The sequence below is a fragment of the Nansenia antarctica genome, assembly GCF_963989245.1.
Source record: "Nansenia antarctica genome assembly, chromosome: 13".
In the NCBI taxonomy this organism is placed as follows: Eukaryota; Metazoa; Chordata; class Actinopteri; order Argentiniformes; family Microstomatidae; genus Nansenia; species Nansenia antarctica.
Window position 1 is genome coordinate 19,392,951 of NC_137683.1, and position 19,844 is coordinate 19,412,794.

Sequence of the window (19,844 nt, forward strand, 5' to 3'; positions counted from 1 at the left end):
CCTATGTATTTTAACAGTGAGTTTTACACACACACACACACACACACACACAGATAAAAATGTTTATTGCATTGGAGGATTTTTAATGAATGCTGATAGGCGCCGACAGAATATCAGCCACATTTTGTGAATAAACAATGTTTATTTAAAAAAATAACTTTTACAAATCGCAACAAGGAAGTGAAGGTGGGGGCGGCGCCCCAGCGCCCTCTATCGGCCAGCCGCCACTGCTACTCCCACAATTCTCTCTGCCCCCCCTGTCGTCAGGAACATGACACTTCCCAGATATCACATGGACCGGTGTTCCTATAATTAAACTCTGCCCTACTTGTGTATTTTGTTTAGCAACAAAAGTCACGTTATAATTTCTATCTCTGGGCTACAATTAACAAATTCTGAAAGAATGGAAATGACAGCGGCTCGACAAACATCTTTTGGAGATATTGGTGAGATATTTCTTTTGGTTGTGTGTCACTTGTCAAGATGTTGGTGATTTGCACTGGAATTAATTATATTACAAATCTAAATTTTGTTTGGATTTGACTTGATGAATTGAAAAGCACACAGTCAATATTAGTTCTAGATAGAAAACTAATACGTGATGTTCTTGTTGATCATAATCCTCCTTCTAGGGTACTGGGCGGACCGCACCGCATTGCATGAGGCTGCGTCGCTTGGCAGGGCCCTGCAGGTGAAACAGCTGATCGAGAGAGGGGCATCGGTAAACATGGTGACAGTTGACAACATCACTCCACTGCACGACGCCTGCATACAGGGACACACAAACTGTGCCAGACTGTTGCTAGACGCTGGGGCTCAGGTATATTAGAACTGTGCTTAATGCATTGTATCAGAGCTCAAGAAATACTTTTACTGGAAAGCTTTTAGCTAACCCATTTTTAGCTTGTGCTTTGAAATTATTTTTTGGTACTTTATTTTCAGTGATGCTGTTGTATTTATTTGTTCTTGCCGTATTTAGTTGTTCTTGTTTTAATGCTTCAAATGTAAAGTACTTTGAGCTGCATCTTATGTATGAAAGGTGCTATAACTGATAAAGGAGCTATAACAACCAATAATACTGTTGTAGTCAATTGAAACCATCCAGTCTTCAGATTCAGTACTCTCTTAAGAGCAGCAGTGGTGATGCCCATCTTTCTCCATTGCATCCTCCTTCCCACCCTCCCTGGTCTCCTCCCTCCCCCCCTCTGGTGCCCCCAGGTGGACGTGAGGAACATCCACGGCAGCACTCCTCTCTGTCACGCCTGTGCCGCTGGGAGTCTGGAGTGTGCAAAGCTGCTTCTGGAACGTGGAGCCAAAATCAACCCCTGCTACACAGCCCTTACCGCCACCCCCCTGCACGAGGCCTGCATACGGGGTACAACTGGGGGGGGGGTGGTTAAGAGTGGTCTCTGTAGCTCAGTTGGTAGAGCATGGCTAACGCTTAGGTTGTGGGTTCGATTCCTGCTGGGACCATATATACTGAAATGTATGCACTCATTGCAATGTAAGTCGCTTTGGATAAAAGCAACAGCTAAATGGCATATATTATTATATATTACTTGGTCAATAAAGACACAGGGGTCAGACGGACAGGAGGAGGAAGACATGTGAGGTGAGGAGGATGAGACGAGAGTAGAGGGTAAGTTTGGTGGAAAAAGGGGTTTTGACTGGGAACGGAATGGTAAGACCAGTAAAAGAGGGGTGTGACCAGAGGAAAGGGGGTGAGGTACAGTCAAGGTAAAATAACTGCAAAAGAAGATGTACAGAGGCAAGAAGGGTAAGGATGCAAGAGGTAAAAACTGCAGAGCGTGTGAGTTGATGCACTGGATAAGTGTCTAAGAGGATCTGTGTGTTTTGAAGACGTTTCTGTGTAAAATCAACCATATGGATCTGTCTTTTGGTTGAGGAGACATGTCATATGTCTTCACGTCAGGTAATCCAGACTTGGTGCGGCTAATGATAGCTAACGGAGCCTTGCTGGAGGCCTATGACATCTACTGCGGTACCCCTCTTCACACAGCATGTGCCAAGGGACATGTGGACTGTGCCATGGTGCTGCTCAAAGCAGGTGAGGAGCGAGAGGAATGTGAAGAACAGTTGTAGGCAACTTACATTTACATGATTGACATTTAGCAGACACCTTTATCCGCAGCGACTTACAACGACTACATTTGTCTAAAGGATGTGGATTATCTATACATCAGTCATCATAAGAAAAACAAATCTATGCTAGGACCAGGGGCCACTGGCAGTCACAATGCTGGAAGAAGGAAAGATTACTTAGGGGGAGTGGGGATGGAGAGGTCTTTAGGAGGGACAGTCAAGATGTAGCCTGAAGACATACTCTACTCTCAAACCAGTGACCAGTGACTCTCTACTCTCATACCAGTGACCAAGTGACTCTCTACTCTCATATCAGTGACCGTTGAAAAGAAACCAGGCATCCAAAGCTCTCATAGTCTCGAGGTCGTTTGTGGGAGGCAGGCATCACGTTAGGCCTGGCAAACTACAGCTCTCATCCAGGACACTGCCTGTATTGCTGACTCTGCCAAGCTGATAAAACGCTTTCAAACAACTTTAACATTTTGTTTTTTTGTCCGTAGGTGCCAAGGTGAACGCTGGCAAGTTCCATGAGATAGCTCTCCACCACGCAGCCAGAGTAGAGATGGTGGACATGATTGAGCTGCTGGTAGAGTTTGGGGGCAACGTTTATGCCACAGACAACCTGAACAGAAAGCCCAGAGACTACACCCAGCCCGGATCTCCTGCTGAACTCTGCTTGAAGTTCTATGAGAGTAAGTTTCACGGTGATATTAGAAAATTCAATCGATTTTCTTTCCAAATAATCTCAGGAAACAACCGGGACCATCCATCCCTCACAACAGCAACCAAAGATGAATGATTGTAGCCTATATGAAGTATATGGCCACTGTTTTATGAATTAAGTTTCATCATTGTCACGGTCGAAAACATTCCCACGGTACTTCACTTTAAAAGGGTTAGGGTTAGCGCGACCAATGATTATCAATCCTCTTTCTGAATTAGTTTGGTTTGTGACTCCTAGTGTTTGTCTGACTGTCCTCAGGGACTCCCATGGCTCTGCAGCAGCTGTGCAGGGTTGCTCTGAGGACCATGCTGGGTACCAGGGCTCTGGAGGCCGTGGGCCAGCTGGACATATCTCACCGCATCAGCAGCTACCTCCTTTACGAGACATGATTACCTCCAACGCTCCGTTTCTACAGTGGCGGGCGGTGCATTTCACACCTAGGCCTTCAGTGATGTCCGACACATTCCTACCTGAATTATTCTACCTCTTAATACCATCGTTATGACGCCATGGCTCTAGACAGAAACACAGTATAACCGGGCGTTGCATCACCTTAACATAGTCAGACAAGTACAACAGAGTTATATTAATATTTCCGAAGCATTTTTAATCAATAAATCCGCATTTACAATGAAGAGTGTTAAACTAACATCTTTAAGATCGCTACATTACCCACGTCTGTCGTCTCGTCCACCATAATAGCGACAAAGGGTGCCTTTTTAATCTCCATTTTGATCTCTTCTCCCATCACTTCAGCAATAGCAAAAATCAGGTCGTTTTGTATTTTGCCTGACGTCCCAGTAAACACTTTGTTTGTGGACAGGTGGTAATGTAAATCTGGGTTGTTTTCAGCCAGAAAAGAAAGAAGCTCAACGTAGTTTCCTCTGTTTGTGGACTTGGCGCTTTCATTGTGTCCCCTAAATGAAAGTTATTGTTTACCCAAAAACAGGACACAATCGATCAGTATTATCGATCAGTCAACGAAAGCTTTCGTTGTGAGGCTCCGTTTCCCTGCGCACTTTCAAAATCTACCGGCATAGTTCCGCATCTCAATAGTGAATATCAATAGTGCGTAGCAATAGTGCGTAGCAATAGTGCGTATCCAATCAAAAGACGTGCTGGGTGCTGACATCATTGAGCCTTACAGCAGGCGCCGTTGTTGCTTTTGCTCGCATCTACGTAGGTTTACTAGGTACGCCACAGGTTTTCTCGTTCCAATGTTAAGTTACAGGTCGAATCCGCAGCACCGTTTAATGTGAAGGCGGGCAGATTTTTGAGCCCCCTAGCAACACATTTTGATTGGATAAAAGCTCTAACATAAAGGCCAGCCCTCCAAATCTCAATCGGAGACTGGAAGCAGCGCAACCAAGAGGAAAGCTATGAAATGAAGAGAATAGACTATGGGGAATCATTAATACATATTTGTGGAAAATATATATTAAAATAAAATGTATATTCTGATGATGTTTAGGCCAGCAGAGAAGGCCTTGCTGGCCCTGACGGCACACCACTGCGTTTCTATAGACTGATTCATATGGGATGAAAAGAAGCATCCGCACACTCCAAACTGCGAAAAAAATCTGTTTCTTATTGCGCAAGCTTTCGGTCGTTCATAGACCTTCTTCAGGCATGGTCTGCATGGTCTATGAACAACGGAAAGCTTGTGTAATAAAAAACATAGATTAGAAACACAGTTTTTTGAGTGTGCGTATGCTTCTTTTCATGCCATTCAGCTCCAGCACCTCAGCTAAATCTGATTACCGATGAGTGGTGGTATTTTCACTATAAATTGATTCATGAAGGGATTTTCAATGAAAGGAAGCTGGAGCGTGATAATGGCACTGGTGATAACCAATGTTTTGTTGTTTTTGTAACTTTACAGTTTAAACTTGACAGTATAAATGTATTTCAAATCAGACAAGCCTCTTCTCTTGTGTCATCTCTTTAATTTAATGATATGTTTTTTGTCTACTGGCCAGGGGACACAGTACTGTATTTAGTGTTATTTGTTGCACGTACAGTTAGGTCCAGAAATATTTGGACAGTGACACAATTTCCATAATGTTGGCTCTGTACGCCACCACAATTGATTTGAAATGAAACAATCAAGCTGCAATTGAAGTGCAGACTTTCAGCTTTAATTCAAGGGGTTGAACAAAAATATTGCATGAAATGTTTAGGAATTGCAAGCATTTTTATACACAGTCCCCTATTTTCAGGAGCTCAAATGTAATTGGACAAATTATGATATGGTATTTCTTACAATATGATGCGTCAGTACAGGTTCAGGTTCTGGTAGCAGAACAGGTTCACACTGTTCTGCTGTTGTCTGTCATGTGTAGAGAAGATGGCCTCTGCATCTGGCAGACTGGCTGGCATTCAGCAGACCTTATCTGACTCCCAGGGGCACCGACCCTCGGTGTCTTGCGTGAGCTGAGGTGCCAGGGCTGGCTGATGTGTTGATTATTATGATGTAACAACTGTGATACCATGAGTATTTAAACCATCCTTGGCCATTGTGTGATTGTCTAATGCTGGTACTCTGTTGAAGAAGTTGGTTGACAGACTTTACTGTTGATGAATAAAATCTTTAGAGTAATCATTACGACCTGTGTTGGATCTCTGTTCCTTGTCAATTTGTGTATGCTGCGCACCAAGATCTATGGAGATGACACAACGCATTTAAGATCACAAAGTCCTCAATAGATCGATTCATTCCATCATTACCGACGAGAAGATTCTTCAATAATCATAAATAAAATGTTTTTAATACTTTGTTGAGAATCCTTTGCAGGCAATGACTGCCTGAAGTCTGGAACCCATGGACATGCTGGGTTTCCTCCTTTGTGATGCTTTGCCAGGCCTTTACTGCAGCTGTCTTCAGTTGTTGTTTGTTCGTGGGTCTTTCTGCTTTTAGTTTTGTCATCAGCAAGTGAAATGCATGCTCGATCAGGTGAATAGCCCACACTGGCCCATGAAACAGCTTTTGAGTCAATTGTCCAATTACTCCCCTGCCCTGGAGCTTAGACTCTAGTGTCCACAGACTAAGTCCCATTAAATACCAGGCCTACTAATACTACCAGTACTTCAACACATGTGCTACAGCACTAGGCCCAGTCTCAGTGCCTCTTACCCAGCCTCTCTACCTACGCCCCCCTCTACCTACGCCCCCCAGTCCCTTGAATAAGAGGGAGCTACATATTAAAGAGCTGTAATTCCTAAACCCTTCCTTCAATTTGGATGTGAATACCCTTACCCTAAAGCTGAGAGTCTGCACTTTAAGCCCATATATTATATAACTGTAACTTGAAGATGTTTTGACAGCTCAAATAACAAAAATTCTGTCTCTGTCCAAATATATAGGGACCTAACTGTGTCTGCCATATATCATACCTCCTTTTTATATAGAAAAATATGATGATGAATACATATAAAACAGAGGTATGATATATATATATATATATATATGTATGGCAGTCTCACGCGCCTGTCTCGTTGCAGCGAGTCTAGTCAGACTTCAGGAATCTTTGTTTTTATGGCAGACATGCTTTCCAGTGATTTTGTTCGATTTCCCTCGTTTCCTGTGATCAAAGTAGCCTTTTCAAAGTATATTTTAAAGCTAGCTGCATCTGAGACAATATAATCTCAAGTGCACTGTTATTATATCGTATATTCCGGGAATAACTGGACAATGTTAACATGGTGGTGCCAACAAAATCTATCTCTACAAAACCAACACTTGAGGCTGGTGGAGGTAGAAATCAGAGGACAGGCTCAGTGTACTGCATGGAATCAAACGCATGTTCTGATTCCCACCAAACATTCCAATGAGCCTGTCCAATGTCTACCTCCCCCCTGATGATAGATTACCCTCCCTGGTAAACAAGTCATTCTTATATACTTGTGTATATGTTATCTTCTGATTACTAACATGAACTCCACCTCTACCTGAGGGGAGGCAGGTGTGTGACCTGCAGACCCTCAAAACAAATTTAATTGGTCATGTACATTACGTAAGTGATGTATAGTGAAATGCTTTTTGAATCGAGCTCGTACAACAAAGATCAATAAATCAACAATATAATAAAGTAATAATAAAGCAAGTAGTAGTGCAAGGACCAGAGGTCTGAATAGAACACTTTCTGTTGGGACATGACAGACACATGCACAGTTGCCTGGCAAACATACATGATATAGACAAACATACATTCTATAGACATGCTATAGACCGCTCACAGTGTGATCAAACGCATTTAGGGGAGGCTGGTGGAGGTAGAAATGGAAGGACCGGCCCATTGTGATGCATTGAATCCTCATTCCATTCCATGCATTACAATGAGTGTGTACCTCCACCAGTCTGTACGACACCAGTCTGTACTACACCGGTCTGTACTACACCGGTCTGTACTACACCGGTCTGTACTACACCAGTCTGTACTACACCAGTCTGTACTACACCAGCCTGTACTACACCAGTCTGTACTACACCGGTCTGTACTACACCGGTCTGTACTACACCAGTCTGTACTACACCAGTCTGTACTACACCAGTCTGTACTACACCACTCTGTACTACACCAGTCTGTTCCTCCACCAGTCTGTACTACACCAGTCTGTTCCTCCACCAGTCTGTACTACACCAGTCTGTTCCTCCACCAGTCTGTACTACACCAGTCTGTACTACACCAGTCTGTTCCTCCACCAGTCTGTACTACACCAGTCTGTTCCTCCACCAGTCTGTACTACACCAGTCTGTTCCTCCACCAGTCTGTACTACACCAGTCTGTTCCTCCACCAGTCTGTACTACATCAGTCTGTACTACACCAGTCTGTACTACACCAGTCTGTACTACACCAGTCTGTACTACACCACTCTGTACTACACCAGTCTGTACTACACCAGTCTGTACCTCCACCAGTCTGTACTCCACCAGTCTGTACTCCACCAGTCTGTACTACACCAGTCTGTACTACACCAGTCTGTACTACACCAGTCTGTACTACACCAGTCTGTACTACACCACTCTGTACTCCACCAGTCTGTACTACACCAGTCTGTACTACACCAGTCTGTACTACACCAGTCTGTACTACACCAGCCTCCCCTGACTTCATTCATAGCAATGAAATTCTTATCCTCAAGGGTGAGTCAGACATGACATCAACAGACATATAACACCCTTCCTCTATCTATCCAATCACAATGCCTATTGATTTACTGTCTGCAAATTGTCCGGATACTGCCAACTATATCCTGTTTTATTATTTTTGGTCTCTTATGTTTATATTAAAATCTTACATTCTGCCTATTGCCTTATGTCTTGTACTGCAATGTCAAGAACCGAAGCCTAAGGGCCGGTTTCACAGACAAGGCTTAAGCCTAGTCCTGGACTAAATCACACTTTCAATGTAAAATCTCCATTGAAGATGCTTTTTAGTCCAGGATTAGGCTTAAGCCTTGTCTGTGAAACTGGCCCTAAGAGTTTTACTCTCTTACACTTGTGTAATGTGACGCAACAATAAACTTGAAACTTGAAAAACTTGAAACTGATTTTAATAGAAACAAGACATGAGGCACTGGCTTTGAGATTTTAATCTTGAATAAATTAACCTAGCACAGTGTACACCCTGTCTCATATAGGCACAGTATACACCCTGTCTCATATAGGCACGGTATACACCCTGTCACATGTAGGCACAGTATACACCCTGTCACATGTAGTATACACCCTGTACATATAGGCACAGTGTACACCCTGTCTCATATAGGCACAGTATACACCCTGTCTCATATAGGCACGGTATACACCCTGTCTCATATAGGCACAGTATACACCCTGTCTCATATAGGCACAGTATACACCCTGTCACATGTAGGCACAGTATACACCCTGTCACATGTAGGCACAGTGTACACCCTGTCACATGTAGGCACAGTATACACCCTGTCACATATAGGCACAGTATACACCCTGTCTCATGTAGGCACAGTATACACCCCGTCACATATAGGCACAGTATACACCCCGTCACATGTAGGCACAGTATACACCCCGTCACATGTAGGCACAGTATACACCCCGTCACATGTAGGCACGGTATACACCCTGTCCCATTTAGGTTAATAAGTTAATAAGTAAATCGAGCCCTAGCATCAGTGGTGGACAGTTTCCTCATTCCATTCCATGCATTACAATGAGCCAGTCCTCTGATTTCTACCTCCACCAGCCTCCAACTCAATGAGTTCAACTGTCCTATGTGACACCAGTCACAAGAGGCGCTGTATTTGTTGGAATACACACACGTGACACAGCCTCTCTGTGTGTGTGTGTGTGTGTATATAAAAACACAATAAAATGTTGTAAATGAACATTAAATATGCTCTGTACAATTGGCTTGCAGCTGGGTCACTTAAGTGTCAATTTGCGCACACACACACACGCTCTCTCTGTCTCTGTCTCTGTCTGACACACACACACACACACACACACACACACACACACACACACACACAGTATCAGTCTGTGGTGAAGACTCGTGCAGCGATGTCATCCAGCAGCCAGTCCACTCCAGTCAGCAGGTTCTCCCCAGTCACAGCACTGCAGCCAATGATGCACCAGTGGTGGGTCTTAATGTCATCCAGGCCCATGGCCTACACACACACACACACACACACACACACACACACACACACACACACACACACACACACACACACACACACACACACACACACACACACACACACACACACACACACACACACACACACACACACACACACACACACACACACACACACACACACACACACACACACACACACACACACACACACACACACACACACACACACACACACACACACACACACACACACACACACACACACACACACACACACACACACACACACACACACACACACACACACACACACACACACACACACACACACACACACACACACACACACACACACACACACACACACACACACACACACACACACACACACACACACACACACACACACACACACACACACACACACACACACACACACACACACACACACACACACACACACACACACACACACACACACACACACACACACACACACACACACACACACACACACACACACACACACACACACACAGGGAAGTAAACATATTTTGTTTATTTTGAGTCAGAGGTGAGACACTGATGGAGTGTGTGTGTGTGTGTGTGTGTGTGTGCGTACACGCATCTTAATGTTAATAAAGGTGTTCCGCAAGGTTCAGTTTTAGGTCCACTGGCATCATTAGTTTTAGGTCCACTTTAGGTCCACTGGCATCATATCTAAGGTCCCTACCACTGCCGTTGTGCCCTCGAGCAACGCACTTAACCCCTAACTGCTCCAGGGGCGCCGAAGATGGCTGACCCTGTGCCCAGAGCTCCCTGGGGGTACGAACAACATTTGTCGTCTCAGTACTTCGTGCTCTGTTCAATGGCAATAACGTTTAATCTGAAATCTCTCTGTTGTATCCAAATTCCCAGATCGTAAATACCTGGACATTTGGATAGACGATAAACTTTATCTTTTATAAACACATGTTGAAAAACTGATAGTAGGCCTGTTTCACAGACAGGGCTTAAGTCTAGTCTTGGACTAAATCACACATTCAATGTAAAATCTCCATTGAAGATGCTTTTTAATCTATGATTAGTCTTAAACCCTGTCTGTGAAACTGTCTCTAAGGGTTTTATGAGTTAAGCTTGTCTTTTCGTATGGAAATGAGTCCTGCTTCACCTTTATATTTATATATATATATATATATATATATATAAATATAAGAGGATTGTCCAGGTGACTCGCCTCCCTGTCCTTGATTATGGTGACACAATGTACTTGCACACAGCAGCCTCAGTTCTCAAACTGTGAGACTCAGGTTTATCTCTCTGATTTGCGGTTCATCTCCAGGGATAGTTCCCACACCCACCATTGTCTTTTATGTCAGTCTGTGGGGGTTGGGAGTCTGAGTTATCTATCCATCAGTCATCATATGAAAAACAAATCTATGCTAGGACCAGGGGCCATTGGCAGACACTTTTTTTTACAGTAGAAAACTGTACAGGGGGAGGGGGTAGTGGGGATGAGGAGATCTTTAGGTGGGACAGTCAAGATGTAGCCAGAAGAGATGGGTTTTCAGTTTACAGCGGAAGATAGGTAGTGACTCTGCAGTCCTGACGCCCCGCTGGTGGAACGAGTGTCCCACTGCTGTCAGGACTGCAGAGTCACTACCTATCTTCCGCTGTAAACTGAAAACCCATCTCTTCTGGCTACATCTTGACTGTGAAAAGTGGTGTCTGGTAGCTTGACTGCTGCATCCACGTAGTGCCAAGCAGCACTATTGTATTTTTGTGTGTGTAATGGTTTGTAATGCAGGCTAATGTACTGTAATGGAATGGAATGTTGTTTTTAGTAGACAAATGTAATTTTCATGTAAGCCTGAAAAAACAGCCTGAAAAAAGTAGGACACTCCTGTATAAATAAAAGTTTAATGATAATAATGTGTGAGTGTGTGTGTGTATGATCCAATCCCATTCCTAATTTTTACCCCTACCCCTCGTTTTAGAGTGCCACTTGCTTTTCAGCTTGCCCCTTGGAACAGAGTTACAAGGTCAGTGGTTGAAATCTTCCCCTAAGAAATGGGATAACCCTTCAAGACCCTGATATGTCATAATTAGTATCACAGAAAAGCATGGATGCACGCGATTCGTTCACAACTTAGTTTCACGCTATCAATCGATTAAAGCAGTCATCAAATAAAAAAGAACAATGCTTCATTATCAGGCCAGTTCATGACAGAATAGCGGTGCTCTTTAGGCTAGCAACCCGTGCTCCTACCCTGCCAGTCTGCACTGATATTATGGCGCTTCTCCACTACCGTCCCGTACCGTACCGGAACCCGTGCGGACGGTTTGTTTTGCTTTCTCCACTGCCAACTGGCCCGTACCGGACCGTAGTATCCGTACTGATTTTAGCTACCCTTCCTGACTCAGAGCGAAAGGTACCATCCGTGCTACGATGTGACGCGACATACAGCTGTTGTTTACAATGGTCCGAGAGCCTTGAGACCGAAAGGGGGGCCAAATAGCCACTACCACTTCACCCTACCTCTCCATGCCAACAGGAATTGGGACACCCTACCCTGACACATGAACACACAAAACGGAGGGCCAAGAGGTGAATTGGGATTGGGCCTATGTGTGTGCTCCAGGGTGAGTATGTGGGTGAGTATGTGTGTGTGTGTGTGTGTGTGTGCATGCGTGTGCATGCTCCAGGGTGAGTATGTGGGTGAGTATGTGTGTTAGGGATGGACGGTTTCCAATTATTGAAACCGAAAAACCGGCAAAGACTAAAACCGCGGCTTTCCGGTTAACCGAAAAACGAAACGAAAAAAAAAAAAAGGAGCGACAATTTCAAATAGTTGAGCCCTACTGCTACAATACACTCATGTCGAACACCATTAAAACACCGTAAGCACAGTCGCAACACATTTAGGCTACTTAGTTTCACAAATATAAGTGGAAAGGCAGACTTTTGTAAGCTACACCATACAAGAAAACACATGAACTCTTAACACACCAGCTCCGCTGATCCAGGGTGCACGCCTGCACGGAAGATCATCTCTTGGAACAGCGTCTTCATTGAATGAACTGCTTTCTCAATATCTTGGTTCTTAGACAAAGTTTCAGCTGCTGCTCAATGTATTTAAATATTTGAATACTGCTCAATAATCACTGAAATATTAGACTTAGAATTATGCAGTGAACATACTTAAAGCTTTTCATAAAAACCACATGCCGCGAGACTGACTCGTCCTGAACTGTCGTAAGTCAATCAACAAAGAATGCCCCATCAAAATAAAAGTGCCCATGGTAGAGCTGTCAAAACAGAGCTTTCAAAATAAATGTACTAGAGATAAATACAGAACTACCTTTGCGTCACTAAGTGACCGCGTATCTTCTGAGACATGCGTTCTGTCATCACTTTCAGTAGCGCCTTCACACACAGTGGTGCTGTGCACAAACACTCTTGATCCGTATAGCTCTTGTTTTATTATATTGTGGTTTAGTAAATACTGCACATGGAGTTACATTCAATGCATGATTTGTGCTATAGTACATAAATAAAGTTTGATTGATTGATTGATTGATATCAAATCAAATCACATTTTATTTCTATAGCGCATTTCTCACAAAAGTGACCCAATGCGCTTTACAGAGAGCAGCGAAAATGATCTTATTAAATGTAAGCGAGTAATTGTAAAAAACCTTTCCTATCTACCAATAACTGAAGGCAACTATCTTTCCCATAGAGTGATTCGTTACCCTTAAATATAATCCCAATTAGATATTAATCCTCAGTTATTCTTCACAACTGACCAAACCTCTCACTCATTGCGCGGCAGATTCAGACTGTATCATTGTTATTTTCACACACGACAAACATGTGACATGTTCCAGTTTTATTCTTTGAACAACATAGGAAAAAAAAAAACGAAAAAAAAACGGTTTCAGACGGTTTTGATAAAAAACCGTTTCTATTTTTATAAACCCCGGTTTTCGGTTTAACCGAAAAACCGTCCATCCCTAATGTGTGTGTGTGTGTGCATGCTCCAGGGTGAGTGTGTGTGTGTGTGCTCCAGGGTGAGTGTGTGTGTTCTCCAGGTTGAGTGTGTGTGTGTGTGTGTGTGCGTGCTTGCTCCAGGGTGTGTGTGTGTGTGTGTGTGCGTGCTTGCTCCAGGGTGTGTGTGTGTGTGTGTGTGTGTGTGTGTGTGTGTGTGTGTGTGTGTGCGCTCACCTCTCTGATAGCCTCTTTAGACAGGGCTCCAGGCAGGTCCTGTTTGTTCGCAAACACCAGGAGTGTAGCTCCTGCTAACCTCTGAGGAGAGAGAGACCACTTCTTCATCACCACCTTCATCATCATCACCACCTTCATCACCATCACCACCTTCATCATCACACCACCTTCTGTCATGCTTTACATTTGTTTCAGTTAAATAGATAAGCAGATATAGATCTCACAAACTCATTATCATTCTTGATGTCACCTGTATATGAATGCGTGTGTCTGCACAGGTAGAAGCTCCAGTGTGTGTGTGTGTGTGTGTGTGTGTGTGTGTGTGTGTGTGTGTGTGTGTGTGTGTGTCTGTACCTCCTCCATCAGCAGAGAGCTGAGCTCCTGTCTACAGTCGTCCAGTCTGAGTCTGTCGGCGCTGTCCACCACCCAGACCAGCCCGTCTGTGCTCTCAAAGTAGTTCCTCCAATAGGAGCGCAGAGACTTCTGACCTCCCACGTCCCAGATGTTCAGCTTGAACCTGAGGAGGGGAGAGGAAAGGAGGGGGAGGAGAGGAGGGGGAGGAGAGGAGGGGACAGGAGGGGGAGGAGATAGGATGGGCAGGAGGAGAGAGAGAGGATAGGAGGGGGAGGAGGAGACAGAGGCAAAAGGGGGAGGAGGAGAGAGAGGGGACGGAAGAAGGGAGGGGAGAGATGGGAGAAGAAGAGGAGAGGGAAGAAGGGGACGATAAAGGAAAAACATTTAGTGCCACACTAGTCTCTGCCCTGTCATTGTGACCTGCTACACTTGTTATTGTAAGGATTGTTGTTATTGTATTGACTGTCATTTTCTGTATTTCAATGACTTGTATTCGCTATTCATTTGTCTGTGTCAATGTTTCATTGTCTGTGTGTGTGTTTCATTTTGTGTGTGTGTGTGTGCGTGTGTATCTTCTCTCCCTAGAGAGAGAGAGAGAGAGAGAGAGAGAGAGAGAGAGAGAGAGAGAGAGAGAGAGAGAGAGAGAGAGAGAGAGAAGAGACTCACCCTCTGTGCTCCAGCGTCTTGATATTGAAGCCTAGAGTTGGGGAGATGGTGCTCACGTCCTCTCCGTTAAACTTCTTCAGAATAGTCGTCTTGCCTGCGTTGTCCAGACCCCTGTTTACATGGTTAAGCACCTACAACTGTTTACATGGTTAAGCACCTACAACTGTTTACATGGTTAAGCACCTACAACTAGGCCTTCTCGTTATCGCAGCTAAACCGCCGTTATTCTAGGCTGCGTTCGTAAACTCGCTCTGAGCGCCGGAGCGCACACTGCGTTCAACGTCATAAAGAGACCAAGTCATTTGATTGGACAAGAGGCATTCCATGAGTGCTGATCAGATTTCCAGAGCGTATTTACGAACGCAGCCCTAGGGTGTGTGAAGCACAGACAATCGTATTACTTGTTTTAGTCCAGAGAACGAGAGCAAAGAAAACACGAATTCGGCATGAAATGGAATGGGGAACTAACTATTCAGTAGCTTCGTGTGAAAACAATGTTTACCGAACACAGAGACACACATTCAGGTCATCCATCAAAGGATACAGCATTAAGAGTCGCATCTCGCGTTCCTTGTGCTTCATTTTCTTCAGAATCGTCAGCAGGCCCATCGTAAAGTCCGAGAACACCGAATAAATAAACTGAAGTAATTACGAAGCAGATATCAGTATAGACTTAAGTAATTTGCGTCATAAAAATCAACAATATAATGCCAATGCTTTCTCATTGCTATAAAGCACACGCACAGCGTTTTGGAAACCAGGAAGTTGATACTTTATCAACCCCGCCCACGCCACTGGATTGGTCTTTTTTTGGTCGAGAAGACAACTTAAATGGTGTTTGGCTTGCTGGAACGTCACTCAAACACCCACGGCTATGTGATTCGTCAACACCCAAAGGAAGGCGTGGCTGCATCGAATAAGAGAGAGAGAACTAGTGATGTTCTTATTTGGCGCCACCTGCTGTTCATAGAAGGTATGACAACAGTCCAGAGTTTAAAGTTGGACGTGTGGTAAGATAATGATTGTATGAATTGAAATGTTTCTTTTATAAATAGTTGAACATTAAATTAACAATCATCAATCAATTTATTTATCATTTATTTGTATTTACAGCTTTACAAGAAATAAAAATAACTATTTACGTAGTAGTAGGAACATTAATAACAAATGATGTAGGCTGTGTGAGGCTAGAATAGATGAGAAAGACTGTCTGTCGAAACAGACATTTGGATTTTGGAACGCAACTAAGTTGCTTTGAAAACAGAGGGTTATACCAATACAAACAGGTGTACATTAGAATCTTACGTGGGTTCAACATGGACCCAAAAGTCCATGTTGACTTTTCATTCATTCATTCATTCATTCATTCATTCATTCATTCAACATGGACCCAAAAGAAGGCTTCCCCTTTATACAGGGACGAAGAACCTTTTTTTTGTTCGAACTAATTATTATTAGTTCTTCTTCTTCTTCTTCTTCTTCTTATTATTATTATTATTATATTTTTCCTAAGAGTGTAGCATAGGCTTTACATACACACGTCACACGTCACAGGTACAAATAGCCTAGAATCATCATGAACAAACCGCATGTAAGATCCACACACTCTCATGATTGGTGATAGGAATAGGCTACTCCAGTTTTATCTGAACAAACATTTAATTACAATAAAAATAAACATTTAATTACAATAAAATAAACAAACCATTATTTCGGATTAATTATGAAGTTTGGATCAAGTTTATTACGCAACCGCTCGCACACACACACACACACACACACACACACACACACACACACACGCGCGCGCGCGCGCGCGCACCTACACGCAACCAGACGCAGCAGGACACATTTTAAGGATGAAAGCAGATTAATCCAATGAATGTGTATCCGCAAAATTCCCCGCGTTTGATTTCCCGCTTGTTGCGACCCTTCCACATCCGCCTCCAGCCATAAAAGTCCCGCTGGTTCGAGGGAAGAAAAAAAAACGACCAAATACAGTCACTGAACCTTGTCTGGGTGCGTCCGTAAATACGCTCTGGAAATCTGATCAGCACTCATGGAATGCCTCTTGTCCAATCAAACTACTTGGTCCCTTAATGACGTTGAATCCAGTGTGCGCTCCGGCGCTCTCAGAGCGAATCTACGAGCGCAGGCTCTGCCTCGCAGCCCTGCGGTTTACAATAAACAGAAACCGAAATCATGCATAGTCCCCCTCCCTCCCTCCCTCCCGTCCCACTCCCTCCCCCTCCCACTCCCTCGTCACTTAAATTGCCACACAAATTGTTCAACGTTTTGGTTACCACGGGGGCGGACACCGTAAAAACGTTATAAGTGTGAATGAACATCTCACGGTGAGACAAGCAGAGTCTTACATGACAACGAGTAGAAAGTGCAGAAGAGGTCTGGCAGAGTAACTTGGGAGGCAGCCAAAACGAAATCTGTCCGATGTATCTATCCACTAACTACCTCGTCTATAGCGGCAATGTGAACGGATCATGGATGGATGGATGGTCGATTAACTCTGTCAATCTTTACCGGTGGTGAGTGACGGTGAGCTGTTGCGATCTAGCGGTTAACGGGTAATAACCGTAATAACCGTAATAACCGGATTGAGCGCAGTTGAACTGCAGCAACCGACAGCGGACTGGTCAACTGCAGCACCGGGTGAAAGTTCCGAGTCGCTTTTGGTTCTGTTGTCCCGGTCCGTCCCAGACAGCGACCCCCAGCAGCCTGATGCCGGCCCTGCTCACCTCGTTCATGGACTCCAGATCTGAAACCAGCAGCGCGTCTCTATCAGGAGAGGAAGATCACAGTCCCTGCTGTGTGAGTAGCCTTAGAGTGAAATGTACACAGGAATGTATTGATTATTAATATTAATGATTGCTATTGATATGATAATAGCCTAATTATAATTATTTATTTATTATTAGTAGTAGCCTAGTATTAGTAGTAGTAGTAGTAGTAGTAGTAGTAGTAGTAGTAGTAGTAGTAGTAGTAGTAGTAGTAGTAGTAGTAGTAAATGTACATTTTAAAATTACATTAATTGGACTCATCCGTCTATAATTATCATCACTTGGGGAGATGTGAACATAGTTTCCTTTGGTGCTGCATGCGTTTATCCAGGGCTTGGACCAGCAACCTTAGGGCAACCTTTACGGTCAACAACACATATACACAATATTTAAACAGATTATCGGTTATTAGCACAATATAACAAACACTATGAAAGAACACACAAGCGTAAGCCTACAGTTAATGTCCACAGTCCCAACACATCTGAATGTGGTTACCAAGGGCCCACAGCAGGCAGGACATGAAACATTTTAAAATAGTGCCTGTACGGCCACAGTTGAAAAACGTCGCACTAAAGTGCCCTTTTGAGTGGCAAAATTAGAGGATGTGCCCTAGTATTGGCTGCCCTTCCAATGGTCTAAACTTGACCATGTGCACTGATGGGGTCCCATCTTGTCCAGTATGTGCCCTTTTTTTCTTTTCGCCCCTGCCCTTCAAACACCCTGAGTCCGCCACTGCGGTTTCTTTATTGAATGACTAGTTTGGAGCTACAGGATGAACGATACAGCTTGAGAACAGTCAAGCAAAGTGTGCATGTGTGTGTGTGTGTGTGTGGGTATAGTACCCCGCCCTACAGCGCAGTCAGGGGAGTCAGCGAAGGCTGGCGGAGGTAGAACTTCCATGCATTACAATGAGCCTGTTTCTACCTCCACCAGCATCCCCTGGTGGGAGTCGGACCAGAGTTCCACCCAGCGGGCTACAGGTCAAAGTTCAGGTGCACCTGTAGAGGTCAGAAATCAAATGCAATAGGCCTGATGATGATGATGATGATTGGTGGTTCACTCTTCTCTTCAGGCTCAACCTTAACTGTCTCTCCTCTTCATCCCCTCTGCCCCCCAGTACAGTTTCTTTACTGTAAAACATAAATAAATAACAAAATCCTTCTTCTAGCATTGTGACTGCCAGTAGCCCCTGGCCCCAGCATAGATTACTTTTTCTTATGACTGATGGATAGATGATTCACTTACTTAGACAAATGTATTTGTTGTAAGTCGCTTTGGATAAAGGTGTCTGCTAAATGCCCAAAATCTGAATGAAATGTAAATGTTTGCAGGAAACAGGGGGAGGAAAAGGCGGAGAGAAGGGGCCGAGAGTGGACAGGAGGGGGAAGAGAAGACAGATGAACAGAGACGCTGCCAGGAAGAGCAGGAAGAAACAGACGGAGAGAGCAGACATCCTCCACCAGGTCAGTATTTCCTTCATCCCTCTCTGTCTCCCTATCTCTCTCTCTCTCTCTCTCTCTCTCTCTCCGTCTCCCCTTCTCTCTCCCTCTCTCTCTCTCTCTCTCTCTCTCTCCATCTCCGTCTCTCCTTCTCTCTCCCTCTCTCTCTCTCTCTCTCTCTCTCTCTCTCTCCATCTCCGTCTCTCCTTCTCTCTCCCTCTCTCCCTCTCTCTCTCTCTCTCCGTCTCTCCTTCTCTCTCCCTTTCTCTCCGTCATCTCTTTCTATTTTTCTCTCTCTCTCTCTCTCCCTCTCTCTCTCTCCCTCTCTCCATCTCTCTCTCCCTCTCTCCATCTCTCTCTCTCTCGTTTCCTCTCCCCCCCCTCTCTCTCTCTCTATCTCCTTCCCTCTCGCTCTCTCTCTCTCCTTCCCTCTCCCTTTCTCTCTCTCCTTCCCTCTCCCTCTTTCTTTCTCTCTCTCCCCGGCGTCTCTCCCCTTTTCTTCTTCTCTCTATCCCTCTCACTCACTTCTCAGCTCGTTTAAATTCTCTCACCCTCTCTTTTCCTTATCTCCTCTTCTCTTTTATTCTCACCTTCATATCTCTAAAAGTGTGTGTGTGTGTGTGCGTGTGTGTGTGTGTGTGTGAGTGCGTTCATGCATGTGTGTGTGTGTGTCTAGCGCGTGCACGCATGTACTGTATATGTGACACAGCCCAATGAAAAGGGCTACCTGTAGGCGAAATCATTTTTCTGTTTTTTACATGTGCTTAAACTACAGATTGTAAGCTTTCAAATGATGCATCATACATTGAAATCGGAAACAAATTGAAGACGACATGAGTATTTGAAAGTTGCTACACCGGAAATCACTAAGCACAGAAAATCCCCATCAAAGATAATGAATCCCC

General features: G+C 44.2%; 2 protein-coding genes across 2 annotated transcripts; one reads left to right on the forward strand and one right to left on the reverse strand.

Moving 5' to 3' along the window:
* Positions 1 to 403: 403 nt before the first annotated feature.
* asb13a.1 (ankyrin repeat and SOCS box containing 13a, tandem duplicate 1) lies at positions 404 to 3,216 on the forward strand (the record flags this gene model as incomplete). Its single annotated transcript, XM_080544061.1, has 6 exons — positions 404 to 446; positions 633 to 820; positions 1,219 to 1,375; positions 1,934 to 2,068; positions 2,604 to 2,795; positions 3,086 to 3,216. 6 exons carry the CDS (start codon positions 404 to 406, stop codon positions 3,214 to 3,216), a joined length of 846 nt encoding a protein of 281 aa, XP_080400187.1.
* Positions 3,217 to 8,308: 5,092 nt separating this feature from the next.
* arl2 (ADP-ribosylation factor-like 2) lies at positions 8,309 to 15,432 on the reverse strand. The gene is made up of 5 exons (XM_080543761.1): positions 15,247 to 15,432; positions 14,703 to 14,813; positions 14,037 to 14,199; positions 13,683 to 13,763; positions 8,309 to 9,479 (listed from the first exon to the last, which is right to left on the reverse strand). Exons 1-5 carry the CDS (start codon positions 15,309 to 15,311, stop codon positions 9,345 to 9,347), a joined length of 555 nt encoding a protein of 184 aa, XP_080399887.1. The 5' UTR covers positions 15,312 to 15,432; the 3' UTR covers positions 8,309 to 9,344.
* Positions 15,433 to 19,844: the final 4,412 nt, after the last annotated feature.

Excerpts from the sequence above, each read along its gene's own strand:
- arl2 (XM_080543761.1), bottom strand. The coding sequence starts at position 15,311 with ATGGGCCTGCTGACGATTCTGAAGAAAATGAAGCACAAGGAACGCGAG. Across the intron at positions 14,200-14,702 it reads AAGACGCTGGAGCACAGAGG|GTTCAAGCTGAACATCTGGG; the intron begins GTGAGTCTCTTC and ends TCCCCTCCTCAG. Across the intron at positions 13,764-14,036 it reads GCTCTCTGCTGATGGAGGAG|AGGTTAGCAGGAGCTACACT; the intron begins GTACAGACACAC and ends CTCTCTCCTCAG.